This window comes from Littorina saxatilis, linkage group LG5 (genome assembly GCF_037325665.1).
Source record: "Littorina saxatilis isolate snail1 linkage group LG5, US_GU_Lsax_2.0, whole genome shotgun sequence".
Taxonomy (NCBI): Eukaryota; Metazoa; Mollusca; class Gastropoda; order Littorinimorpha; family Littorinidae; genus Littorina; species Littorina saxatilis.
In genome coordinates, this window is record NC_090249.1 from 14,549,983 (window position 1) to 14,575,746 (window position 25,764).

A 25,764-nucleotide genomic window follows, 5' to 3' on the forward strand; every position below is an offset into this window, starting at 1 on the left:
AGCCCTGAAAGTGGCGAGTATTTTACTCGCCATGGCGAGTAGAAACATTCAACTGGCGAGTAGAAATGTTCATCTACGCGCAAAATGCGAGTAAAGTTGCTGAAACAAATGGTTGGTTTGGCAAGTAAAATATGCTCTCTGACTCGTCAATTTTGAGAAGCAATTATTTTGAACTTTCAGGGCTGGCAAGCCAGAATTTTCATTTCCGACCACTCGGACAAAAGGATGGGTTACGTGATGAACCCGTACCCGTAATGTTCCAATGTGTGCTAAGTGGTTCTTCAAGCGAAACACTCTTCATATCAGAATTAAAAAAAACCAAGCAAGCTATGTTATAACATTTTGGAACGTTGACAGTCTCTTTGTTTTGGGATTTCTACTCTTCATATCAACCCTTCTTCAAAAGCCAATAGCGATTAACAATCTTATCGCCTTTTGAAGAGATCCCCTTTACTTGTCTCTAGTATTCCTCTTCTTCTCTGCATTTACTTTTTATTTTGTTCATTTGATTTGTTTGTCAATGTGTGGGTGTGGGGAAGTGGGTTCACTTTATTCAGTCTACACTTTGCTTGTTTGCTTGCTTGCTTGCCTGTGATTCTGCTTTATCCCCGAGTACGACTTGGCGGTGGGAGGAATTCGCGGTGCAACAGCCAGCCAGGCAGTCTGATAGAACGGTGCAAGGTCTCGGCAAACCAAGACTATGCCATACTCGTAGCAAAGCCGCCGAATGGTACCGTAAACCAAGAATAGTGACGTAAGAAAATAGAATGTCGTCTTTTGATTTGGAACGTGACGTGTTTTAGAATGGAGATGTGGTAGTGTGTGTGTGTGTGTGTGTGTGTGAGAGAGAGAGAGAGAGAGAGAGAGAGAGAGAGAGAGAGAGAGAGAGAGAGAGAGAGAGAGAGAGAGAGAAGGAGTGAGGGAGAGAGAGAAGGAGTGAGGGAGAGAGAGAGTGTGTGTGTGTGTGTGTGTGTGTGTGTGTGTGTGTGTGTGTGAATGTCTGAAGAGTACTCGGGTCCAGCGCGAGCGTTTTTAATACGCAGTAGCATCCCCACAGTTATGACTGTTGAGTGCACACGTGTACACGAAAACTGATTTCCTTCTGTACCCAAGCAGACAATAATGACATCATAGACACTGTCAGAAATGACATCATACAAAGACAGACAGAACTGACGTCACACACAGACAAAGATGAAAATGTCGAATATGAAAACTCATGGCGAGCGTTCCTGGCTTTGAAACAATCGTCGTCGCAGAAAGCTCAGCACCTCATAAACCATTTAACGGAAGCTGGTAGATCGCAAATTTCACTTCTGTTGTGCCATCCTACAAGGCTTCGGCAACGCTAACCTGTTCAGCAAATAGGACACTTCTGATTGGCAACGATAACACTGGTTTGAAAGACAATCGATGCTTTTATCTGCCTTGGAATGATGAGTGGATAGATGCTCAACTCTCACTCTGCCTCATCTCTTGCAAGTTTTGGATTCGTTTGTTGGAAAGGTAAGAATGACGTGTGGGTATTGGAGATCTATTTCGAGTTTTGAAGTCGTGTGCTGGAATGGTACGAATCAATGGTGGGTATTTGAGACACTGTCTCAGACAGACAGACGGGTAATGTTCCACAAGGAAGCTGTTGCAAGGCATTACACTTTGCAGACGGCGATAGCTAACCCTGGCAGTGTGTTTCAACTGAAGTAAGATTTTGATGACAATTTTGGAACATTGGCAGCCTATTTGTTTTGGGATTTCTTGGTGAAAACGATAATTTTGACTTTGGAATTCGATTCAATCCGTGAACCTTATTTTTATGTTCAATGGAGTATTGACGGAGGGCGTTAACTTGGGACACTGTTGGCTTTTCCTAACATACACGTGAGAGGCAGACATAGATGTCCTGCGTACAGAAATTCTCACTAAGCCGTTACAAGTTCACTGGTTAGCTTGTGATGTCACCTGATTCATCGTAATTATCATCATCATATTAATGTGTGGTCATTTGTCGCTTTGTCGGGGTTTTTGCTGCGACAGGACGGGATCAATTTTGCGACAGAACAAATATGTTGACCTCTTTCATATTAACAGCTCGAGAACATAATTATATCCTTCTCAACAGATTTCCCAGTAAACGTTTTCAGATATCTGGGTACATGTATTACCCTTCTTGTTTGACACTTAAATCGCCGTCCTATGTCAAACAGTCTCACAAAATCGTATGAAGGCCCCACGAACCCCAAGTATCACGCGATCGTTCAAAGTTATTCGCTTGCAGGAGAGAACACTGAAGGTGTGAACGTGCACTGATTGAGTAAACTCTGCACCACTGGGGGAAACAATTCAGATGTATAGGTGTGAATTGTTTAGGTGTGGTCTGCAGTGTTCAACATTCTGAGTCACCTCCGCAGACAGTTCCCCCTTTTCTGTAAAGACCTACAACCCCCACTAAATGGGTACATGACATAAGCTCGAACGACAAAAGCTCGAACGACAAAATCTCGAACGACAAATGCTTGAATGGACAAATGCTCGACGCGACAAAAGCTCGACGCGACATATGCTCCAACGACAAATGCTCGAATGGACAAATGCTCGACGCGACAAAAGCTCGACGCGACATATGCTCCAACGACAAATGCTCGAATGGACAAATGCTCGACGCGACAAAAGCTCGATGCGATAAAAGCTCGAATGGACATTTAGCTCGACGCGACAAAAGATCGAACGTGTCTGTGCGTGTCCTTGTCGGTGTTATTTTGCCTTGTCTGTTTATTTTGTGTTATTCTAACATCTGTCTAAGAGAGAGAGAGAGAGAGAGAGAGAGAGAGAGAGAGAGAGAGAGAGAGAGAGAGAGAGAGAGAGAGAGAGAGAGAGAGAGAGAGAGAATAGAAGAAAAAAAAGAACGAAGAGAAAAAAGAAGGGGGAAGATCGTGTCGGGGTTTAGATTTGTCAATGTTATTATTTTGATTTAGCCCGGGATTGACTGTTTATCAGGAAAGGTTCAGGTAAGCGGCACGGGCAGATGGACGACTGTTTGTTTACTTGCTGTGAGTTTGTTTGTTTGTTTGTTTGTTTGTTTGATTAACGCCCAGCCGACCACGAAGGGCCATATCAGGGCGGTGCTGCTTTGACATAACGTGCGCCACACACAAGACAGAAGTCGCAGCACAGGCTTCATATGTCTCACCCAGTCACATTATTCTGACACCGGACCAACCAGTCCTAGCACTAACCCCATAATGCCAGACGCCAGGCGGAGCAGCCACTAGATTGCCAATTTTAAAGTCTTAGGTATGATACGGCCGGGGTTCGATTCGAACCCACGACCTCCCGATCACGGGGCGGACGCCTTACCACTAGGCCAACCGTGCCGGTCCCTTGCTGTGAGTATCAATTCAGAAATAAAGTTAAACTTGTTTGAACCAACAACGTGATATCAAACATATTTAGTCAATTTGTCGCTCGAAATCCAGCAGCGTGCTTACAACAACACAACAACAACAACAACAACAACAACAACAACAACAACAACAACAACAACAACAACTACAACAACGTGATATCAAACAAATTTAGTCAATTTGTCGCTCGAAATCCAGCTGCGTGCTTACAACAACAACAACAACAACAACAACAACAACAACAACAACAACAACAACAACAACAACAACAACAACAACAACAACAACAAGAACGTGATATCAAACAAATTTAGTCAATTTATCGCTCGAAACTAGAACAACATCACCGTGACAGTTTCAGATCGATATGACGTTATCAAAGTAGTTTTGACAGCATCATTCTACAGTTCGGTCGAGCTTCTGTCGTTCGAGCATATGTCGCGTCGAGCTTTTGTCGCGTCGAGCATTTGTCCGGTCGAGCTTATGTCGTTCGAGCATATGTCGCGTCGAGCTTTTGTCGCGTCGAGCATTTGTCCATTCGAGCATTTGTCGTTCGAGCATATGTCGCGTCGATCTTTTGTCGCGTCGAGCATTTGTCCATTCGAGCATTTGTCGTTCGAGATTTTGTCGTTCGAGCTTTTGTCGTTCGAGCTTATGTCGGCCACAGCCACTAAATACCCCCCCCCCCCCCCCCCTCCTCCTCCTACCAAACAAAAAGCACGGACGATCTGCAAGAGTTAAACCATTACTTGCACCGTTTCTCTGCATGTTACCTCAACAGACAGTTGCCCTTTTTGTGCTAGCCCGGTGTAACACGTAGACGACCTGCAAAGTGTCTGCTTTTATTGGCACCAGTTCTTAACAACCTCACAAACATAATGACTCATCGTTGCCAAACTCAATGTGCTGATCGTTTTGGAGATCAGTGTAAACTCCGTATTGGATCCTATCGCAGGCATTTGATTCTTCGATTGTATTCACGGACATATTTGTGCAGATAGGGTACGGAGTTGAATCACAAACAGACATGCGCGTTTGTGCAACAAAAAGATTGAAGGCGTTATGACGCAAGGCGACAGTGACGTAAATATGAGTTTATTTTGCCAGTAGATTGTTGCCAGCGTTGGGGCGGACGTCGGAGGGTGGAACAAAGGCGCGAGAGGGGAGGGGGGTATGGGGTGTCGATACCCTTTCCAACTCCTATCACCCCATCAGTCGTCAGTGGAGTGTCGGCTGTCAGAGTGACAAGCAGTGAACAAGCGGCAAGATATGACCATTGAGAAACAGCAAAGTCAACTACAGATATGACTATCGACAAACAGCGAAATGTACTACTAAACGTTCTGCAAAACAACACGTAGAGATACATTTCAGTTACAAATCAAGACGTGACCGTGAATCTCGATGGCCTCCTCGGGGGCTTCAAAAGTCATGCAATTCAACTCTTGTTGATTAGTGTTCTGTATGCGACAAAATGCAGAAACTTACATGAAAAGGTTACTGAATGCGTCCCAAATTTAAATTGATGTCTTGTGTGAAATGTTTCTGGGGACACTGAAGTTTGGGTCTTTCTGTAGCTAATGTCACAACGAAGCATGTTTTGGGTGAAAATCAGTATCAGTTTCCGCTGAAAATTTTAATCACCGAATCAGCCGTGTTCATTGTTCATATGAAAGATTCTGAGCACATAATTATGCCCAAAAGGAATATCAATACTTTCGACTTTGCCTTAATAAAATGTAAGAAGCTTACACAAAGTGCACTTCCAATTGACGTTTGAAACTGATGTTGAAACTCACGTGCCGATATCGCGATTTGAACCACACAGTACTGGCACGATTCGCACTACCGACAGTGGTCTACTTGGACATGCCCAAATCAGGATAGCGGTCAAGTCACAACTGTCGCTGCCACTTCAGAAGTGAAGAAAAATTGAAAGGTGTGACACGTTTGGACCCATTGCTGACAGTGCAAAAGTTTATTTGGTGAATACAAGTATGACGTGTTTGCTGACCGCTCGACTATATTGCATGTCATGTGGGTGAAGCAAATCAGAAACAAAACATTCTGACAAAAATGTCAGACCCCTTAAAAACCCATCCATGGTCTTCATAAAAGTACATTTAGTGCCATATGTATACAGTCAATGTCTTACTCGAATAGTACAATGCTTATACTGTCAATAGGTCGTACTCGAACAACTATGTACACAAACTCCCAACAACCGCAGTCAACAACAAAGCTCACGAGAAGTTAAAGCTCACATTACACTTCACTTTCGCGCAGCTCCAAGCCAATGCCTTTGTGTGGGTGTGTGTCGTTCAATTACAGACAAAAAAGAGCCGTAGTGTGTGTGTTCGAGTATTCAAAGATCTCAATCACACCCACTACACCTTCCTGAGGTCAGCCAAAACTCACGACAAACGCCGACAAAAGGAAAGAAAGCGTTTTTTTACGCAAATCTATTGCGGAGCGCTGGGTTAGATCACTGGCAGACTGAAAGGTCTGTTGTGCCTGTATGTGTAAAGACTCCTTCACCTTCTTAAACGGTTCGCTTTTGCAAACCAAATGTATGTTCCCCACTGTTTAACTACTTTCTGTGCTTTCACAACCCTTTCCTTTCTCTCTCTTTCTTTCTCTTTTCTTATTCTGTTCAAACCCGAAGGTCTGTCGTCTCAATGTTGAAACTGCAAGACAGGAGTTCCAGTTATCGTTTTCAGAACCCTTTTCTTTCTTTCTTGCTTTCTTTTTTGTTTTCTCTTATTCTGTTCAAATCCGAAGGTCTCAATGTTCCAACTGCAAGACAGGAGTTCCACTTATCGTTTTTAGAACCCTTTTCTTTCTTTCTTTCTCTTTTTTTTTCCTGTTAAAACCCGAAGGTCTGTTGTCTCAATGTTGCAACGGCAAGACGTGAGTTCCAGTTATCGTTTTCAAAACCTTTTCCTTCTTTCTTTTTTTTTTCTTCTCTTTATCTATTCAAACCCGAAGGTCTGTCGTCTCAATGTTGCAACGACAAGACATTAGTTCCAGTTATCGTTTTCAGAACCGTTTTCTTTCTTTCTCTTTCTTTCTTTCTTTTTTTCTTTCTGTTTTTTTTCCCTGTTCAAACACGAAGGTCTGTCGTCTCAATGTTGAAACGACAGGACAGGAGTTCAAGGTGTTGGCCTTGCGTTGGTAGTCTGAATAATTCATCTGTACAAAGCCTGTATTTCTATCCAGAAAATGTACCCTCATAAACAAGACTAGGGAAAACGTTCTGTTTTTAATAAAACATTTCTCGTTCTTTGAAAATAGAATACTCATTAAAACATGGCTTCTGTTTTCAGTGCCTTTTTTTAAAAAAAAAATTCCATTTTAGTTTTACCTCATAAGGAACAATTCATGCCCATCAATGCCATCTAATCTTGGTTAACAAAATACAAAAGTGCAATTCCAGCATTTGTTTTATGGAATGTTTAGGTTTTTAGGATATTTTGTGTTTATTTGCTTATTTGCTTATGTTTTTTTCTTGTTTTTCACTCTTTATTTATTAGGAAAAAGGATCAGTCTAACAAGACAGTCAAAGGCGTCTCCTTGGCATACAAACAGCATTCACCAACTAATAACCTCGGCAAACATAGTTTGGAAAAAAGACCAGGGGAGAACATTCCAAAAGCCAAGGTGTGACAAGCCTTTCAAAGCGTTTGAACAACCTTTTACACGCTTATTGTTGTCACATGAAAGGAAGCAATCGACTAGGCAAATATTTCTTTTCAAATAAGATTCCCACTGTCTGCGGCTGTTTACTTGACCACAACACCCGATCGGCCATCCACCCGACAACTGCTTTTATCCCACCTGCAATTCATTATTTTCACAGATCATGTCAGGTACACTGACGACAAAGGAAGTACTGATTTCTTATCAAAGTTTCGCTGATAGCAAAAAGAGAGAGAAAGAGAGAGAGAAAAAAAATATCCGTTAACGAGATAGACTGGTAGCGGGCGTTCCTTGAACATATTCCCGGTCATAATCTCGCTTTTAGGGTTAAGGAAGATTATCATTGCAACGAAGCGATGTTTCTCCTTTACTTGTCGTTTCACTTGTCAAATCGTTTTAAAGCAAAAAGACACTCAAAATACCCCCACTCCAGACCAATCCTGCTTATTATGTAAATGTGCCTTTAAGCTTTAAAAAAAACCATCAGGTTATTTTGCTCTTATATAAAACGAGACAAGAACAGACAAATTTCGGATATAACTGTCGGTTTTGTATGGTTTGTGAAAGAGTGAATACTCTTGCTTTGAGAAAGACAAACAATCCACAGGCCAGTCACTAGCGAGCGTGTGTCTGAAACACATGGACAAGGCGCTCATGTAGAACTAGAATATTTGTCTGAGTAAAAGCAAGGGTATTCACTCTTTTACAACCCATACAACCCCGACAGAGTTATTTTCGAAAATCGTCTATTACAGACTTTGGAGCTTCCAAAAGACACGATAGTTTTGAATTGTTCTTAACGCGATTAGAGAGTTGGGTTCTTTTTTGGTCCATTATATCCCCTTAACAAAATCCACGCACGCCATGTCTATACTCTACTACCGCTTTTAACTCGTAAACAGTATAGTAATGTATGGACGATTATACCGGCTCCAATGACCCTGGCAGGTCTTTTTTCTGACCATAAAAGAACTTGTTCCTAGTGACAAGACACACAGTGTGACACGCACACAGGCGGCTCTAGGAAACCACTGAGTTATTTAACAGGGAGTGTTGTAGGCAAGCTAAAGGTGAGAGGCATTTCACATAGGCTCTGCCACCACACAAAAATATAGAGCGTATCAAGAGATCAGTTAATAGGTTATCGTCATTGCAGTCTTAAAGATCTGTGCAAGGTGAAATATGAGAAACTCGTATAAACAGAGAGCGTTGTAGGCAAGTGAAAGGTGATTGTCGTTTCACACAGGGCTTGTAGCCAAAAAATAAAGCTTACAAACGGATAAGTTTAGGAGCGGTTATCGTTGGTGCAATCTATGTAACCTCTTGATATGGCAACGGAAGAATCGATCAACTGATCGGTTAATAAATCCGTTCGTTGCAGTGCCGACAGGTTTCTATGAACACCAAAGGAGCGAATCAACGGATGGTTTTGCAAGGGATTTGGTATCAGTGCTGACAGGTTTCTTAGAAAATCACAAGTGAGTAAATCAACGGATGGTTTTTCGAGCGATTTCGTTTCTGTGCCAAAAGATTTCTTAGGACACCGTAGGATGGCGAATCTACGGGTGTGTTTTTGTGTTTTTATATTTTGTCAAGTTTTGACTAAATATTTTAACATCGAGGGGGAATCGAAACGAGGGTCGTGGTGTATGTGCGTGTGTGCGTGTGTGCGTGTGTGTGTGTGTCTGTGTGTGTGTGTAGAGCGATTCAGACTAAACTACTGGACCGATCTTTATGAAATTTGACATGAGAGTTCCTGGGTATGAAATCCCCGAACGTTTTTTTCATTTTTTTGATAAATGTCTTTGATGACGTCATATCCGGCTTTTCGTGAAAGTTGAGGCGGCACTGTCACGCCCTCATTTTTCAACCAAATTGGTTGAAATTTTGGTCAAGTAATCTTCGACGAAGCCCGGACTTTGGTATTGCATTTCAGCTTGGTGGCTTAAAAATTAATTAATGACTTTGGTCATTAAAAATCTGAAAATTGTAAAAAAAAATAAAAATTTATAAAACGATCCAAATTTACGTTTATCTTATTCTCCATCATTTGCTGATTCCAAAAACATATAAATATGTTATATTCGGATTAAAAACAAGCTCTGAAAATTAAATATATAAAAATTATTATCAAAATTAAATTGTCCAAATCAATTTCAAAACACTTTCATCTTATTCCTTGTCGGTTCCTGATTCCAAAAACATATAGATATGATATGTTTGGATTAAAAACACGCTCAGAAAGTTAAAACAAAGAGAGGTACAGAAAAGCGTGTTATCCTTCTTAGCGCAACTACTACCCCGCTCTTCTTGTCAATTTCACTGCCTTTGCCATGAGCGGTGGACTGACGATGCTACGAGTATACGGTCTTGCTGAAAAATGGCATTGCGTTCAGTTTCATTCTGTGAGTTCCACAGCTACTTGACTAAATATTGTATTTTCGTCATTTTTATATTTAGTCAAGTTTTGACTAAATATTTTAACATCGAGGGGGAATCGAAACGAGGGTCGTGGTGTATGTGCGTGCGTGTGTGCGTGCGTGTGTGTGTGTGTGTGTGTGTGTGTAGAGCGATTCAGACTAAACTACTGGACCGATCTTTATGAAATTTGACATGAGAGTTCCTGGGTATGAAATCCCCGAACGTTTTTTTCATTTTTTTGATAAATGTCTTTGATGACGTCATATCCGGCTTTTCGTGAAAGTTGAGGCGGCACTGTCACGCCCTCATTTTTCAACCAAATTGGTTCAAATTTTGGTCAAGTAATCTTCGACGAAGCCCGGGGTTCGGTATTGCATTTCAGCTTGGTGGCTTAAAACGTAATAATGACTTTGGTCATTAAAAATCGGAAAATTGTAAAAATAAATATAAAACTTTATAAAACGATCCAAATTTACGTTTATCTTATTCTCCATCATTTGCTGATTCCAAAAACATATAAATATGTTATATTCGGATTAAAAACAAGCTCTGAAAATTAAATATATAAAAATTATTATCAAAATTAAATTGTCCAAATCAATTTCAAAACACTTTCATCTTATTCCTTGTCGGTTCTTGATTCCAAAAACATATAGATATGATATGTTTGCATTAAAAACACGCTCAGAAAGTTAAAACAAAGAGAGGTACAGAAAAGCGTGCTATCCTTCTTAGCGCAACTACTACCCCGCTCTTCTTGTCAATTTCACTGCCTTTGCCATGAGCGGTGGCCTGACGATGCTACGAGTAAAATGGCATTGCGTTCAGTTTCATTCTGTGAGTTCGACAGCTACTTGACTAAATATTGTATTTTCGCCTTACGCGACTTGTTGTTTGTTTGTTTTTGAGGGATTTCGTGTCAGACCTGACATATGTCTTATGACATCAAAAAAGAGCGATTCAACGGATGTCTTCAAGAGCGATTTTGTATCAGTGCCGAGAGGGTTTTTTTGACACCAGAAAATAGTGTTGATGGTTTTGATTTAACAGCGATTTCGTGTCAGTATCAAGGATACGTGTAACACCTCAAAACACAAAATCATCGGACTCGTCCAGAGGATATAATATATTCATTTCAGTTCCCAAAGATCTAAAGTGACAGGTGAAAGTGCCATAAACAAAGAACTTTAGGTGTGCACTAAAGGGCAACCACAATTATAGGGTTGTTGAGTGCGAGTTACTTTTTCGGTACCACTTGCACTGAGGTGGGGTTTTGTAGGTAAGTAGGCGGTTGCCTGTTAAATACTTCAGCGATAACTGGTTACACGCAAAAGTTGTTTTTCGTGTGTGTGTGTTTTCGAGGCAGCTTCTTCTTGGCGTTGTCATCACAGTGATCACTATGATGATATACTACACACTTTTGAAAACACTCTTCCTACGCCGTGAACTTAAAAAAAATCAACAACAAAAACAATTCCTCCAGTACTATAATGGTTTCGATTCTTCTTACTTCATATGTGTAAGTTTTTCGCAAATAAGTTACCGTAGCATACCGCAGATGAATAGCAGTACTGGATATATCGGACAATTCACACTTCTGGATTATCGTCTTGTCGAATGCAATGAGTAAAAGGGAAGTGTTGGGACGGAAAGGTCCAGAGCCGAGGTGCACGAGAAAGTTACCAACCGGGGTGTTAGATTGGTTGAAATTGAGATTTGTTGGGATATCAACGAATCAGATCCCGCGGTTTGTTCTCAAACCTTTGGGTGGCACCTACTTTCGCTTCGAGCACATCAGCTGTTCAAAATAGCAACAAAGCAGAAAAAAGGGGGTATCCGAACTGATCACAATCTTAATTATAACGAATCTTCACCAGAAAGTTTTCCGGACTTATTCTGGACCACAACCAAGCGTAGAATTGTATAATCCCTTAATTACCAAGGCGGTGACTACGCAGTCAATCAAACAATGCCACACCTGGCAAAAGATTACGCTTACAGGTTACACAGGTGAGAGACCGTCCAAAGGTATGTTACGCGCTCAAATAAATGTCCATAGTTAAATGGTCGCATTTCTGTCGTTGCAAAATCCAGGAATTAAGCGGCGAGTGGGCAGTAATCGTCTCTGTGGTCAAATCTATGTTTAGTTAAATCTGGCTGCCGTAAATGATGTGATACCCTGCTGCTCATAGTAATTTAAATTAGTATAGATCCGTTCAAAGGTCACGAGTTCAATCGCCAGTAAACGGTTCGATAGCGAAAGAACTAAGGCATAAACCATTCGGGAAAACCAGATGCTAGAAGTTCTTTCTACAGCGTATCTGCGGGTTGTTGGTGTTGTTGTTGGTTGTTGTTTGTGTGTGTGTGTTTTTTGTGTGTGTCTTACTACGGAAAAAATAAACAACATAAACACACTTGCTGAATATATATATAAGTGGGGAGGTGGCTGACACCTCAGTAGGGCAACTTTAAACTGCCGACATGTCATTTCAAATACAGCCAAAATGTCGTGTGTCCGATTTCAAAAACTTCGTTTTATTTCCCCTAACATGAAGCAAACTGCATGAAACTAGTTAAATAAAATAAAATAAAATAAAATAAAAGTAAACTAACAGTAACAGGACCAAAAACATCCATCCTGGGATTAATTCTTATTACTGTACCCCTACAGAAAGTGCTATTTCTTGAAACTCAGGACTCTTAACTTTGAAGTTTTTCTCTATGCAGCAGAAAATTCTCCCGATAAAGGGATAACCAAATCCACCGACAAGCCTTGGTATAGAGGGTGCCAGTTCATGTGGCAGAGCCTATGCTTTATTAATCCTAACATCAATTTATCCTCCGATAAAATGAGGTGATACCCAACGGGGGGTAGACGCGCATGCAAACCCCGAGAAATCGATCATGGGTTAGCACAGTATACCCTTTCACCCTTTCACTTTAGCGGCCGTTCTGGTATAACGAGACAGGGCTCCGGTTTTTTCTTGGCACTCATAACCTTTTCTGACATGATTGTTGCACAAGTGGCTAAGTGGTCAATTTACATAGCACGATTGTCAAATAAAAGATTTACTGAATATGTGTAACATACGCTCCTGAGACAAAAACCAAAATCCTTTCAGCCAAAGAAGCTCTGAAGATTTGATGTCTCATGGAACTTTTGAAACTGAGTTACGACCGTAGCATTTTGTATCAGCAGTAATCCGGGCGACATTTCAAGCTACAGGGTGACCCCCCAAAAAAGAGTACCCAAACAAAACGTCATAAATTGAACAAACATAAAGCAATCTTCATAAAATGTATTTACCCACACAAGTAGCCTCTGCATGATTTGCACAGAAAATGTTAGCGTTCTAGCTTGTCTTTCAAGAAAGTTATTCTCATTCTACAGAACATGCTCCAAATGACCTCCGCGCCGCTGCAGGCAAACTTGAACTCGCCGCGCAAAGTTATCAATCACCCGCACACACTCCTGTTGCGAGATTCCGCGAATGGTTGTTGTGATGGCTCTCTTGAGTTCTGTGATTGTCTGTGGGTTGTTCCTGTAGACGTTGTCTTTCAGGAACCCCCAAAGATAGAAATCTGGGGGATTTAAATCCGGGGGAGGCCATTTGGAGCATGTTCTGTAGAATGAGCATAACTTTCCTGAAAGACAAAGCTAGAACGCTAAAATGTTTTGTGCAAATCATGCAGAGGCTACTTGTGTGTGTAAATAAATTTTATGAAGATAGCTTTATTTTTGTTCAATTTATGACGTTTTGTTTGGGTACTCTTTTTTGGGGGTCACCCTGTACATGATCTTGGCAAGAGTTGAATCTTTAAAGATAAAAAAAAAATTTAAAAAGTCTCTTTTATTACACATTCAACAATAAAATGTGGAGGAACCTGCAAAACCAGTGCCCTCCGATGGGAGGGTACCTCGATGAACGACCTCAAAGTTTTCCTGTAGCAACAGTTAACATTAATAAATCGTATTATCATTAGATTAGACCCTCCCATGGGCGAGAGCTGGATGCAAAAAAAAAAAGGATCTGTTTGCTTATACCATTACCCTCGTTAATAAAGAATGTGTCTTGTCTTGTCTTGTCTTGTCTTGTCTTTGTCTTGTCTTGCCCCTTTGACATTTGATTCGACAAATGTTTGACCTGTCCGCAAATGTCACCTGCAACGTTGGGACACTTTTGGCCGGTCCCAAGCCTTTTTAATCACACGTACTATTTTACAGAGAGGGTGGATGTCCTATGTTACTGAGAGGGTGAATGTCCTATTTTATAGAGAGGGTAAATGTCCTATATTACAATGGGGGTGAATGTCCCGCGTAATAATATTTGTCTCTTGTTTGTTTCGTGTGGTAAATGCTTCTTTTACATTCCGCCGACATGCATTAAAGTGTACACGGATTGCTCCCAGGCCACCGGAAAAGACTCCAGAGGTGACAACCACGCTTGTGGCTCCATTACACACAGACACAGACAGAAACGTACACCAAAGCCTTTCTATCCCAATCAGAACCCACAGGAACGACGCCTCACATTTCCATCTGATCTGCACAGGGGTAAAGGTCCGACTTTACAGTAGCCTATCAATCACTGAGGTGTGAATTAAGGAAATCACATATTGTGTCCTCATGTTCAGGTGAACAACTGATCGCGACTGAGTGGCCTAGTCGGGTGACGGAAGTGGACACAGCCTATTTAGGCCCTAACGGTGCATGGTCACCTGTGGAGTATTTGTTTGACGCTAGCGGTGATGGATGGCCTTTGCAGTATTTGACCATGCAAATGGTTTCGTTCTGCTGTAAGCTAGTAAGTAATCTTCGAGTGTTTAGTTTAGCAGGCGATTACCAGCACTTCTTTCTTTGTGCCTTACGACTCAACGTTTAGGTTTTTAGCTGGAGGGGACAGAAATCTTGAGTGCGAACTTTGTTTTCATAATGCTTGATTTTTCTATGCCTCGCGGTGTGGATTAAATGTGGTGACGAAGAGTTTGGTACTGGGAAGTCAGCCTGCTAATTCCTATTGCCATGGCTCGCAATCTGGAATCTGACCAACCATCAAAACCAAACAAAACACTGAGTGAGTGATTTAATTTTTGTGTTGGGGAATGGTTGGTAGACGGTATCGCTTGCAAATCAGCTGTCGACTTGAGTCGCTCTGTGCAGAAGACGCGATCAGGTTGGTGGCTGATACTATCTCTGCAGTATATTTTGGATTGTTTTCAGTCGAAATGTATGAGGCTGGATTTGTTTTTGTTTTGTTTTTAATTTGAAAGATATCATCGATTTTTCCTAATCAGAATGTGCATAGATAGGTGTGTTAGTTAGTTAGTTGTTGCTTTTTGGGTCCAGCGGACCATATAGGCCAAATAGATAAGTGTGATGAAGGGCTAAAAATACACCACAAAATTAAGGGATAGGCTAGCGAGTAGCGTAATCTTCAAATTCACTGCACTGTTCAAGTACTTTGCAATTCTTCAGCATTATAGCGAAATCTCTAAACCTACTGCACATCTAAGTCTGTATCTGTGAATAAAGACTGCAATTTGCTTGCACGAGGCACGGCAGTCATTTTTTAAACAGACCGTGATACTAAAAACGTTCCTGCTTCCGAAGTCTTACAACATAAATCGCTGTGTTTGCACACATTCAGTTACCAGTTTTTCCCCTGTACCTACGAGTTTTCATTTCGCATTCTTTTTGGACAAGATCAGTGAACAGCATTAACTTGAGCGAATAAAAGAACGGGAACAAAAATGCGGCCAACCCGGCTGACATTATCTCGACGAAAGCAAAACACTCGTATCTCGTTACCGACAACAAATCGCACGCCGTCTGAGAAAGTGGTAAAATATTCATTGGATTCGGGGGGAAACACCGCAGTGAGAGCAAAGAGCGACCCATTGTCTCGATTTACAACCTGGGAACCTTACCTATCTCCAGCGAGTCAATGAGCCATAATTTTCACGATCACTCCCAATCTCGATCCTCATTTAATCCATTGAACCCCTGCTCTCTGGGAGACGGAGAGGTCTCTCTTCAGATCTCGAAGGAAGATCGAATTGTTTGTCAATGTGTGAGGACAAACTGTGAGGAACAAAAGAACCTTCTCCGCTTGTTCAAGTGCCGTTATTGCGCACCGTAATGGCTGCCGCAAACATGCAGCAAACACTGTTGTCGCGAACACGCAACGGACACTGGTGAGGACTGCGATTCTGCGGTAGATTATGATCGCAGTAAAGCATTTCTTTTCTGCTGTGGTTGAGTACACTGATTCGGTTATGCCAGTTCGACGCTGGCGTGCGCGCGATCCTGTTGAGATTGTGATTGTGATCACCGTTGTATCGCATTTGTGTTGTCGTTCAGTAGTGAAGTCTTTTGGTGCTTTGCCAACGTTTGGACCGATTGCACTTGTAGCCATTTACCGACGAGTGGCGGTAACGGTTACTTAGCTGTGACTTATCCACGGGGTCGTTTGTCGAGGGGGGCTATAATCCTTTAACACCGAAAACGGAAAGGACACGGAATACTGTCATCTATAGTTCACGGCGGTGCAAAAAAGTGTGTAACAGGTTTATTGCAAACATTTTACCGGCTTAGGACAGCTAAAGCAGTGAACAGAACAGTTCTTTTACGAGTCACATTGTTTCAATATGACAACTGCTATTTTTTCTGTTTTATTTTACAGCTTCATTTGGATTTTACTTCAGCCGTAACTTCGCTGAGAGTGACACCAAACTGACTTCAATTCTACAATATGGGAAAGTGAACAGATTGCAAGTTTGACAGTGTGCGACGTAATTCTTGGACGCAGAGGAAAACCAGCGCCAGTTGTCGGAAAATAACGACGGATAGAAAAGACGGTGACCAAAAAAAAATGGACATCAGTTTGTGAAAGCTTCTACTTTTGAGTACACAGACAAACGACAATGACGTCTGATTTGACCAACAGTGGAAGCCTAGCAGTGACAAATGGTACAATTGCAGTTTGTTAAGAGTTAATTCTGTGCACCTGGTCAGCTGCTGGACTGCCTGTGACCCAAGATGAGGAATTCAGACATCAAAGAGGCAGAAGCCGCTCGGCTGGCAGAACTTATCTGCAATGTCACCACCTCCCAACAGGTAGCCGCTTCTGCCGGACGTTCTCTCTCTCTCTCTCTCTCTCTGTCTCTGTCTCTCTCTGTCTCTCTCTGTCTCTCTCTCTCGCTCTCTCTCTCTCTCTCTCTCTCTCTCTCTCTCTCTCTCAGAGGGGGACAATACCAGTTTTCCAGCCAAGAGCGGTTTACCAACACCTGGACCAACGGTCACACCCTAGCTAGTTGGTCCCTTTTAGTCAGTCCAGGGATTTTGTTTGGCAGTCGGCGAAACGCAGAAACTTATTTCAAATCCTCGAAATCCGTGCCGCCAAATAGTCACGATGGGAAGAGGGAAGGGTTGGGGGGGGGGGGGACAAAAAGTGACGATAAAAACGTCCTTAAACTAACAAAAATTGCCAAACTTGCCAAAAGTATATGGCAATTGCAGAAATTCGCCGAAAAAAATGAATCGTAGAAACATCCCTATAATCGATCAATGACTCATTTTCTTCACCAGGGCCAAGAGCAGTTGGACCAGATGTCTGACCACGAAGTCCAGGATGTGTGCACCATCATTCTGGGCAACTCCCAGACCATACTACACATGCTGGTCCTGCGGCAGAAGCTCAACTCTCTCAGATCTGTTCTGCAACGTGGGGTGGAAGTCTACACACGCAACGGATATGGAGCTACACCCTTGTTGACGGCCTTGCAGCACAATGCGCTCTTTTCTGCTAAGGTGAGCGTGAAGGCCTTGTTTAATGCAGCACGAAGTTGCCTTCGCGAAGTCTGTTACTAAACATTCATTGCCAAAGCTTCGCGCAGTGAGCTTCGTGAAATACACGCTGCCTAAAAACAATCAAGCTTTACGCATCTAATGTAAGAGTGTTGGATGTTGCTGTTGCGGATGTGACGCCGGTTTGTCGGAAGGAACTTTCTCTCGATAAGTCCTGTACCCCTGCGTTATTTTGGACCCCCCTCTCGCTCATACACTAGGTCCAGCCCTTCCATCCACACATTAACGTAAGCCCCAACACCACTCCATCCCTTGCAGGTGCTGATTGACCACGGGGCCAACGTGCAGGAGGTGGTGTCGCGACCCAAAGGGACGACGCTGCTGCACCGGATGGTGTCCTGCGATCGTCCGCACGCTGTCCTGCTGCTGCTGGAGGAGAAAGCCGACGCCAACGCGCGCGACGTCGAGGGAAGGACACCCATGCATTTAGCTGCTATTCTCGGTAACACCGTCATCACCGCCATCCTCATACGTCACGAGCAGTGTGAGGTCAACGCAGCGGACCATGCAGGTGCGTTAGTGTTCAGTGGAAGTTTGGAAGCTTGTGGATTTTGCTGGGGGTCAAGTCGTGTGAAGCACACACGAAAATAATGTAGGTAGGGTGGGGAGGGGGGGGGAGGTTCTTTGGTGGTGAGGTTGGTAACGACGTCTGAATGAAAATATTTGATAATATGACTCTACAAAAGATTGAATGTCCCAGATTCTGTTATATATCTATCCCTATCCGCTTTGTGTAGGCCCAACGTACAGCCTCAGCGTATAAGTGAAAATTGCATACAGATCACACTCTCTCCTTGCTTTCACTTGCTCAGTTACGTCTCTTCAACCTTAAAGGCATATGTACTCGATGACTATACACGCTAATTGTTTACCAACAGCTGGAGACATGCTAAATTAAGTTCCCTGCAAAATATTGTGGTCTAGGACCCCTTCAATGTTGAGATATGTTAATTTTCATTTTGATCTGGATCGTCCTATTTATAGATTTGGCAACATGTAACGTTGATGCAAGGGAGCTAACACCGCGGCTTTGTTGACATCCTCACTTTTTCAGAGGCTAGAACAAGCTGTAATGCATGTATTATGGTCCGCGCATGGTGACATATCGTCATTATATGGTCTTATGGTGCGTTTGACATCGATTATGGGCAAACTACACTTTGTAAACACGGGAGCGCGTACATATGCCTTTAACGTGCATACACAAATAGCAATACTCCTCTTTTTCTCGAGGCCTTCCTTAATTAAACCCAACGTTTTTACAGAAAAATCTAGTGCCAACGCTTCCTACAGAGAGCTTCGTGGAGTAGACTTCACGAAATCAACTTCGCCCAATTAATATCAGGCTTAAGGCCTCACTGTCTTGACAAAGGTCACGCTCTCTCCCCGTTTTTCACATGCAATACCACACGCACGATCTCATTCCCTGATGTGTTGTATGCTGTGTGTACATAGGTCGCACAGCCCTGATGCTGGCCATTGTGAACAACAACCAGGAGCTGGCCAGACAGCTGGTGGACGCTCCCAGGATTGACACTGTCCTGCGGGACAAGGACGGGATGGCCGGTCTGCACCTGGCCGCGTTTAAAGGTCACCTAGAAGTGGCCAAAGCCCTCCTCCGTCGCAACACCGCCCACATCAACGCCAAGGAGCGACGCATGGGACGCACGCCTATGCACTTTGCCTGCGCCCTCACCTGTAACAGGGAGGACGTGGTCACCATGTCCTGTCCGCACATTGACTCCACCAAGACTCCTCAGCAGGAGGAGTTGGAGGAGGAAGAGTCTCACGGGCTTGAAGACATGGACTCTCTCAGCAAGATGGTACTGGTGGGTTCCGACAATTCAGTCGTTCATGAAAACACCAATGAGATTGGCACAGTGAGAGAGTCCACCAGCTCGCTCTACCCGTCGCCCGAGCAACAATCTTCAGGCTCTTCTGTAGCACAGGAGGGCATCGAACCTCCTAGTAAGGGATCCCTCGTTAATGGACACTCGAGCCATTCCACAGCTAGAAAGCCTCGAGCTAGAACCGCTGGCTCCGACAAGCAGCAAGCAGCGGCGCCAAGATCTGTGCTGTCACGCCCAAAGACACCTGCCGCCACAACCTCCAGAGCAAAGACATCCAGGGAGCAGTTCATCTCAGCTGCTCGCACTGTTAAAAAGCGACCTGTGGTCATGCTTACCCCTCACATGAGATCCAAGACAACCACAGACCTATACAGCAGCTCCAGACCGCAAAGCAGCCGACACAGCATAGCAGGGGAGCAGCTGCAGTCACCGAGGACCCGCTTCAAGCACCAACCCAGCATTTTAGCAGACGGCGCCAGAGGGCGCACATTCTCCATACACCCACTCAGCAGACACAGGCCTTCCACTGCTCCGGTGTCCAGAGGCCGCCTCTCTGGCAGCATCTTTTCGCTCAACCACCCGGGGTACAAGATCCCCACCCTGTCCAACGGGAGAGAGAGCGCAGCGTCCCACCGCAGCAGGGAGAGTGGCGTACTAATCCTGACGCCCCGCAACGTGGCGGTCATTCGCTGCCGCATGGTCGCCCTACTCCTGGAGAACGGCGCGGATGCCAACCTGATGACCAACTTCCGCAAGTCGCCGCTCCACCTGGTGTCAGCCTTGGGTCTGACGGACGTGGTGCTCCTGCTCCTCAAGCACGTGACCAACCCCAATGTGCTGTCGCGCAACAACAAGACGGCACTGCACCTGGCGGCTGAGGGCGGTTACACGTCAATTGTGCAGCAGCTGGTCCACGCTGGTGTCAACCTAGCCCTGCGAGACATCAATGGCATGTCCGCCATGCACCTGGCTGCCGCTCAGGGACATGCTGCTATTGTGGCCGTGCTGTTGAGGGCTCGGGCGGAGAAGAACTGCTGCGACTTCAGCATGATGTTTCCCCTACACCACGCCTGTCTCCATGGCCACACGAAGGTCATCCAGCTACTGATCCGGGCAGGAGCCATTCAGAACCGCCAAGACGTCGCCGGCTTTCTGCCCATCGACTATCTGACTCAAAAGAAAGTGTCAACACACACGCTGCCCTCCTCTGATACCATCACAGAGGAAGGCGATGACAGCCTCGGCCAGGAAATTAGAAACATCAACCAAGTGAGAAAGTATAAGTATAACGCTGCCATCACCCACAGCTGCACTACTGTCAACAGTGACTACAGCGTCGACAGCACCAGCACCAGCACCAGCACCAGTACCAGCACCAGCACCAGTGGTTCTGGGGATGACGATTCTATTGACGAGAACGTGAACGCTAAAGAGAAGAGCCCTCAGCCTCCACTCCCACCTGCAAGCACAGCAGACGACCATAGCCTGGCTCGTGTGGCTGCAGCAAACAAGAACACCAACGCATCAAGTGGCAGAGGGTGTGAAGCCATGCAACTCGCAGACCAGCTCGTGGCTTCAGCTCGTGTGAACGATGTTAATGGTAGTGTGCAGTCAGACATGCTCTGCGTGGCACCTCAACCTCGAAGAAGAAAGACTGGCGGAGTGTTCCGGAGTTTCACTGAAACTACTGCTGTGCAAGCTGTGTCTGATTCCGGTGAGTCGCCTATACCCAAGGTGCTCTACAGTGGGATTCCCTAAGGCCACTTAGAGACATTTTCTTCCTCGCATTCTACAGTCTTCTCAAAGTTTTGCAATGGCGCAACTCTGGCTGAGTCTTCATAACGATGAACTTTGCCAAAGGTGCTTTCTGTTGGTACAATGGCGCAACTCTGGCTGAGTCTTCATAACGATGAACTTTGCCAAAGGTGCTTTCTGTTGGTACAATGGCGCAACTCTGGCTGAGTCTTCATAACGATGAACTTTGCCAAAGGTGCTTTCTGTTGGTACAATGGCGCAACTCTGGCTGAGTCTTCATAACGATGAACTTTGCCAAAGGTGCTTTCTGTTGGTACCATGGAACATCCGTTTTAAGACACCCCTTTGAGACACATTCTTTGTTGCGGGGAAAGTTGTGTGGACATCTTCATTTAAAATGCAAGAAATCTGTCATGTGGACCAACCCTGTTGCAATCAAACATGCCCTTGGGAAAAGATCGTCTCTAATTACAAAAGACCGAATCTGAATGTGTTAAATTGTGTCATTGACATTAACATATACACTGTGAACTAAAGTTTTTGACAATAGCTTTACAGTCAAGAAATGTTAACCCTTCTTAAAAAGTCTCCACATTCAGATGCAGGAATATATCTCGTCTCGAGTGATTTTGATAAGAACACTGACCTGTAGCCCTCAGAGAAAGGCGTCATTAAAGGGGGCAACATTGACAATGGAACAGGTACATTTTACCAAATGCTTGATGTTGTTGCTGATGTTACTTTGAACATTTGTGTTATTTTTTGTGATATAAAAACTGCCGTCCATTTCATAATCTATTTTTCATTATCGTTACAAATTCCTTTTTCTTTATCCAGCACATGGGCTTTCATAAATATTAGATGCCATGATTGTAGTTGATTATTTGTCAACATTCATGTTGTACTTCACCACAAGATATCTTTGAATAAAGCTATATTTTACCGTTTTGTATTGTGTCCTATTTTCAGTGCGCTGTTTGAACAATTTGTTTGTAATTGTCTCTCGAAACGTCTGTCTTTGTGTATACACCTGTCACTGTATGAATGTAGTTTCTGTGCAGGACTGATGAGTCAAAAGCTACCCCTAAAATGCGAAACAGTAACCCCTGAAAATACTGCTTTGAACACACACACGCTCTCTCTCTCTCTCTCAAATCAAAACAAAATTACACAGTTTATCATAGTTCATACATTTTCTCACGTGGTTATAGCAGCTGCTAGGCGCAAGAAGGCAAAATAGGTCTTATACTAACAGCTGCTAACATATCGATGATCTTGTCATTCTCTTAACAGTAATTGGTAATTATGTGGTCCTTAACTGGGGGGCGGGGACGTAGCTCAGTTGGTAGCGCGCTGGCTTTGTAGCCAGTTGGTCGCTATCAGCGTGGGTTCGATCCCCACGTTCGGCGAGAGATTTATTTCTCGGAGTCAACTTTGTGCAGACTCTCTTCGGTGTCCGAACACCACCGTGTGCACACATGTGCACGAAAAAGATCCCACGTTCACAGCGAAAGTCTCAGGGCTTGGAAAACACAAAGACACGCATGCATCATCTCTCGTCTCTGATTATCATGATCGTATTTCGATACTTTGACGAGACAAACCCAATGCTGGTGTGTCGAAGAAGACAGCCACAGCGGGCTTGTTCGAATCAAAGTATCACACCATATCTTCAGCGTATTACCAATACCTGTCCCAATATAGACCAGTTGGTCTACGAGGACGTTAAACCCTAATAGTCAGTCAGTCCTTAACTGGCCAAAAAGGCTGACACTAACCAGATACTAATCAGTATCTAAGTCAACCAAGCATGACTTTCTAGTCAAGCACGTCTGGCTTGGCAAAGACAATCGATCATCTCCTGGAATCATCTTACAATTTTTTCATGAGCAGTACACCAGCATGTTTAAAAGTCAGGACCAAATTTGTCAGCCTCCTTTTGTTACTTTTACAAAGGAATGGTTAACATCAGGCTGTTTATAGACATTTTCTGGGACTGAAAAATATGACCATGTATGAAGAGGTCTGACACCACCTGTCACGTATAACCAAAATCGGCTCCTGTGATGCATATACCCCCCAAGCAACAACTAGTGGGTATCCCAGATCCAGACACTCAATAACAACTCCCCCCCCCCCCACCCCCCCCCCCCCTCACACAAATACACACACAAACACACACATACTCAACACCCACCCACCGCATGCACACTACCAACCCCCCCCCCCCCCCCACACACACACACACACACACACACACACACACACCTTTTTCCCAAGACTCACCGGAGCACTGCGATGGGAGTGCAGGGAGACAGCTGGAGCAGCAAAACGACCAGAACTTGGAGCAAATGAATTGCTGCTGTCCCTATTAATGCCTTGCAGATCCACCCGCATCCCTGTGATTGGGTCCACAACCACTGATGAGCCTCTCTGGCTCTGTAAAGATAATGACAGAAGATGTCTCTAATACAGTCACACCTGCCTTGGAGACCACCTGGCCATAACGACCACCTGCCCACAGCGACTACACCAAACGACTTTGTTTTTTCAACATAGTTCACCTTTTAATAGCAACTATTAGTCTAAAATGACCCCTTTTGGTCGGTCACTTGGGTAGTCATTATAGAGAGGTTCAACAGTAGCTAAAAACAAATGCAATAATGTGGCAGACTGCAGGAGGCTAGGGCGTAATTCCCCGCCTACTTCTCGTTCTATGGAATTGAATTTAGCCCAGTAAGCCAAAACTTCTTAGGCTGGTTTTGATTTCCTCCCCGTATAATATATCGATGTTAAAAAAAAAAGTCAAAATTCCATATCTTAGGGCTAACTTTCAACACTCTGAACAAACTAAAAACTAATGCAACAGAGCTCTCACGAAACTTAAATACATTTATAACATGCTACTTCAGTATTTCAACATTTGCATTTGCATAATACATGTATCATCACACAAACTACTGACACGAGGGATGTCGTCTGGCTCCAGCAGTCAGCCAAACGCTGCAACTCCTTTTAAACTGCCCACTGTTTTTCACGGTCAAGGACATGCAGTTTTAAACTTCAGTAAATTGTTGAATCTTTGATGACCCATTCAGCAACTTAGCTGAAGAAAAATATCCTTGCAACATCCGTAAAAATATTAAAACACCCTTTTTGATTCCCTGGAATCGGAGTATGACTGCCTAAATAAACCCCACTCGTGTATAATAAACACACATGTATGTGAGAGTTTCTGCTCATGAAAGTATAAGAAGAAACAAGTCGCGTAAGGCGAAATAACAACATTTAGTCAAGCTTTCGAACTCACAAAATGAGACTGAACACACTGCATTTTTTCACCAAGACCGCATACTCGTAGTTTCGTCAGTCCACCGCTCGTGGCAAAGGCAGTCTTTCTTTCTTTATTTGGTGTTTAACGTCGTTTTCAACCACGAAGGTTATATCGCGACGGGGCAAAGGCAGTGAAATCGACAAGCCAGAAAAGTGCGGTAATGGTCACGCTGAGTAGGATAACACGCTTTTCTGTATCTCTATTCTTTTTAGCGTACTGAGTTTGTTTTTAATCCAAACATATCATATCAATATGTTTTTGGAATCAGGGACCGATAGGGAATAAGATGAAATTGTTTCTAAATCGATTTCGGACAACTAATTTTAATCATAATTTTCATATTTTTAATTGTCAGAGCTTGTTTGTAATCCAAATATAACATATGTATATGTTTTTGGAATCAGAAAATGACAAAGAGTAAGATGAAATTGTTTTTGGATCGTTTAAAAAAAAAAAATGTTAATGACAAGTTTCCGATTTTTAATGACTAACTTCATAAATTATTTTGTAAGCCACCAAGCTAAAATGCAATACCAAAGTCCGGCCTTCGTCAAAGATTGCTGTACCAAAATTTCAATCAATTGATTGAAAAATGAGGGTGTGACTGTGCCGCCTCAACTTTTACAAAAAGCCGGATATGATGTCATCAAAGACATTTATCGAAAAAATTAAAACAAGAAGGGCAAAGCCCATACGACTCACATGCTTGACCAAGGTCAAGGTCATCCAAGGTCATGCAACACAAAGCTGTTAATTCAAGACATAGGAAGTACAATGGTGCTTATTGGCTCTTTCTACGGTGAGATATGGTCACTTTTAGTGGTTCACTACCTTATTTTGGTCACATTTCATAAGGGTCAAAGTGACCTTGACCTTGATCATATGTGACCAAATGTGTCTCATGATGAAAGCATAACATGTGCCCCACATAATTTTTAAGTTTGAAACAGTTATCTTCCATAGTTCAGGGTCAAGGTCACTTCAAAATATGTATACAATCCAACTTTGAAGAGCTCCTGTGACCTTGACCTTGAAGCAAGGTAAACCAAACTGGTATCAAAAGATGGGGCTTACTTTGCCCTATATATCATATATAGGTGAGGTATTCAATCTCAAAAACTTCAGAGAAAATGGGAAAAATGTGAAAAATAGCTGTTTTTTAGACAACATTTATGGCCCCTGCGACCTTGACCTTGAAGCAAGGTCAAGATGCTGTGTATGTTTTTTGGGGCCCTGTCATCATACACCATCTTGCCAAATTTGGTACTGATAGACTGAATAGTGTCCAAGAAATATCCAACGTTAAAGTTTTCCGGACGGACGGCCGGCCGGACGGACGGGGGGGACGGACGGACAGACGACTCGGGTGAGTACATAGACTCACTTTTGCTTCGCATGTGAGTCAAAAACGTCCGGGGATATCATTCCCAGGAACTC

The 25,764-nt window shown here is 43.4% G+C and overlaps 2 protein-coding genes across 9 annotated transcripts in view; one reads left to right on the forward strand and one right to left on the reverse strand.

Annotated features, from left to right (window-relative positions):
• Positions 1 to 25,764, reverse strand: part of LOC138966367 (uncharacterized) — a 101,206-nt gene that overhangs the window by 22,991 nt on the left and 52,451 nt on the right. For all 4 annotated transcript variants that reach the window (XM_070338575.1, XM_070338572.1, XM_070338571.1 and 1 more), the window contains one exon: positions 23,280 to 23,432. In XM_070338575.1, coding sequence (XP_070194676.1) covers positions 23,280 to 23,432 — 153 coding nt within the window. The remainder of the gene's footprint in view (positions 1 to 23,279; positions 23,433 to 25,764) is intronic.
• Positions 1,173 to 21,940, forward strand: LOC138966368 (ankyrin-3-like). 5 transcript variants are annotated; one of them, XM_070338576.1, is made up of 5 exons: positions 1,173 to 1,506; positions 16,205 to 16,638; positions 17,110 to 17,331; positions 17,647 to 17,899; positions 18,844 to 21,940. In XM_070338576.1, exons 2-5 carry the CDS (start codon positions 16,561 to 16,563, stop codon positions 20,994 to 20,996), a joined length of 2,706 nt encoding a protein of 901 aa, XP_070194677.1. In that variant the 5' UTR covers positions 1,173 to 1,506; positions 16,205 to 16,560; the 3' UTR covers positions 20,997 to 21,940. The 5 variants fall into 5 exon arrangements, with proteins under 5 accessions (XP_070194677.1, XP_070194680.1, XP_070194678.1 ...); XM_070338579.1 differs by lacking the exon at positions 1,173 to 1,506 and adding an exon at positions 8,082 to 8,170; XM_070338577.1 differs by lacking the exon at positions 1,173 to 1,506 and adding an exon at positions 8,197 to 8,578.